At 36.2% G+C, this 2,904-nt stretch overlaps 1 protein-coding gene across 1 annotated transcript in view; it reads right to left on the bottom strand.

Moving 5' to 3' along the window:
- CFAP47 (cilia and flagella associated protein 47) overlaps positions 1–2,904 on the bottom strand; it is a 425,326-nt gene that overhangs the window by 326,043 nt on the left and 96,379 nt on the right. The window contains 1 exon segment of the mRNA XM_014462850.1: positions 3–56. Coding sequence (XP_014318336.1) covers positions 3–56 — 54 coding nt within the window.

Below are 2,904 nucleotides of genomic sequence, written 5' to 3'. Positions count from 1 at the left end.
TGGTGGGATATCAAATATAAATTGAGTTCTAGATAAATTCACTGGTGCTTGCAATACTATGAGAAGAAAGTAAATAAACTGAAAATTAATAGATATAAGCTCATAGATAATTCTTACTTATACTTTTTAACATGAAACAATAAAATATACAATTATTTTCTATTTGTATATATTGCCAGCAAGACAGAAACTTAAATTTTAAACATTTTTAGAATATCTTAGTTTATCACATCTATAAAATTCCAATTTTGTATTTTTAATGGTAATTAAGTACAAAACTGAAAGAACTACCCTTAAGACAATAAAAGAACATAAAATATGAGAAATATTGAGCTGAGAAAAAAGTAAACAAAGTTAAAATGATCTGCATACTGAGTTTAACCAAATGCAGTACAGAAGTGAAAAGAAAACATAGCAGAAAAATTATGGGAATAAATAAAAATATATAGATTGTGTATCATAACATTCATGCATGATAAAAGAAAATAACCATTCTATTAAAGATTAGATTTGGTGGAATCTGTAAAACTACATTAGAGAAGATAGTATTACCTGTTAGAAAATCCTTTTTAAAAAATTTATTAAATTTATTGTGGTGACATTGGTTAATAAAATTACACAGGTTTCAAGTGTACAATCCATTGATTTATCATGGGCATATTGCATTGTGTGCCCACCACCCAAAGTCAAATCATCTTCTGCCACCACATATTTGACCCCATTTACCTTTTACTAACCCCCAACACCCTTCCCATACAGTTGTCTATGTCTATGAGTTATAGTTTATTTTTCTTGTTTGTTCATTTGTTGCTTTCAGTTTTATATCCCACATATGAATGAAATCATATGATTCTTGACTTTTACTGTTTGATTTATTTCATTTAGCATATTTTCAAGATCTATCCATGTTGTTGCAAATGGCAGTATTTTATCTTTTCTTATGGCTGAGTAGTAATCCATTATATCTATGTAACATCTTTTTTATCCAGTCCTCTATCACAGGACACTTTCACTGTCTCCATGTCTTGGCCACCATGAATAATGCTGCAATGAACATAGGGGGTGCATATATCTATGCAAATAAATGTTTTCAAATTTTTCTGGTAGATACACAGAAGAGGGTCTAGTGGGTCATATGGTAAGTCTATTCTTAATTTTTTGAGGAGCCTCCATACTGTCTTCTGTAGTGGCTGTACCAGTTTACTTTCCCACCAGCAGTGAATGAGGGTTCCTTTTTCAACACAACCTCTCCAAAATGTATTACTTGTCTTGTTGATAATAGCCATTTCAATAAGCATGAAGTGGTATCTCATTGTGGTTTTGATTTGCAATACCCAGATTCAATGCAATCTCCATCAAAATCCCAATGGCATTTTTAAAAGAAAGACAACAAAATAAGTCACCAGATTGTATGGAACCACAAAAGACACTGAATAGCCAAAGCAATCCTGAGAAAAAAGAACAAAGTTGAGCTGAGTTCTGGCTAGGTGGCTCAGTTGGTGGGAACACTGTCTTGCACACAAAATGATTGCAGCCTCTATTAGCAGTCGGGGCACATATCTAGGTTGCCCCGACCAGTGGAGGCATATACGGGAAGTAACCAATTGGTTTCTCTCTCATATGGCTTTCTCTCTCTCTCTCTCTCTCTCTCTCTCTCTCTCTCTCTCTCTCTCATCAATAAACATATCCTCGGGTGAGGATTAAAAAAATAAACAAATGAAAGAACAAAGCCAAAGGTCTCACACTCACTAACTTCAAATTATGGTACAATATGACAATTATCAAAACAGCATGGCATTGGCAGAAAAACAAGACACACTGACCAATGGAACAGAACTGAGAGCCCAGAAATAAACCCACATATAAATAAGTAAATAATTTTCAAAGATGAGCCAAAAACATACAGTGAGGCCTTGACTTACGAGTGTCCCGAATAACGAGTTTTTTGAGATACCAGCTGTCTCTCGGCCGATTTTTTGCATTTAGTTGACAGAGTAATTTGCGTTAACGAGCTCCTTAACGAGCCCCTTAACGAGCTCGGTCTCGGAACGAATTAAACTCATAAGTCAAGGCCCCACTGTACAATGGAGAAAATAAAGCCTCTTCAATAAATGGAGCTGGCAATACTGGAAAGACACATGCAAAGGAATGAAATTAAACTGCTATTTGTCACCATAGACAAAAATTAACTCCAAATAGATAAAAGACCTAAATATAAGACCTGAAACAATAAAATGCATAAAATAAAACATAGGTACAAAACTTATTGACCTTGGTCTTAACGAGGATATTATGAATCTGATCTCAAAGACCAGCAAAGTAAAAGCAAAAATAAATGAATGTGAGTATACCAAACTAAAAAGTTTCTGCACAGCAAAATAAACTATCAACAAAACAAAAAGACAACCAACCAAATAGGAAAAGATATTTGTGTACAGCACCTCCAATAAGGAGTTAATATCCAAAATATATAAAGAACTCAACAGAAACACACACACACACACACACACACACACACACACACACACACACTCCAATTAAAAATGAGCAAAGATACCTTTTACCATACAAATAGACAACAGATATATGAAAAGATGCTCAACTTCACTAGCTATTAGGGAAATGCAAATCAAATTCTCTTTGTAATAGACTAGAGGCCCAGTTCACGAAATTCGTGCACAGAGGGGGGGGGGTCCCCTCAGCGCAGCCTGCACTCTCTCCAATCCGGGACCCCTTGGGGGATGCCTGGGGATCAGGCCTAAACTGGCAGTCAGACATCCCTTTCACAATCCAGGACGCTGGCTCCTAACTGCTCACCTGCCTGCCTGCCTGATCGCCCCTAACTTCCCCCCCTGCCAGTCCGATCAACCCCTAACCACCTCTGCCTGCCATCCTGATCACCCT

Source organism: Myotis lucifugus, unplaced genomic scaffold (genome assembly GCF_000147115.1).
Source record: "Myotis lucifugus unplaced genomic scaffold, Myoluc2.0 scaffold_192, whole genome shotgun sequence".
NCBI classification, from domain to species: domain Eukaryota; kingdom Metazoa; phylum Chordata; class Mammalia; order Chiroptera; family Vespertilionidae; genus Myotis; species Myotis lucifugus.
This window is presented reverse-complemented; position numbering and strand designations above follow the sequence as displayed.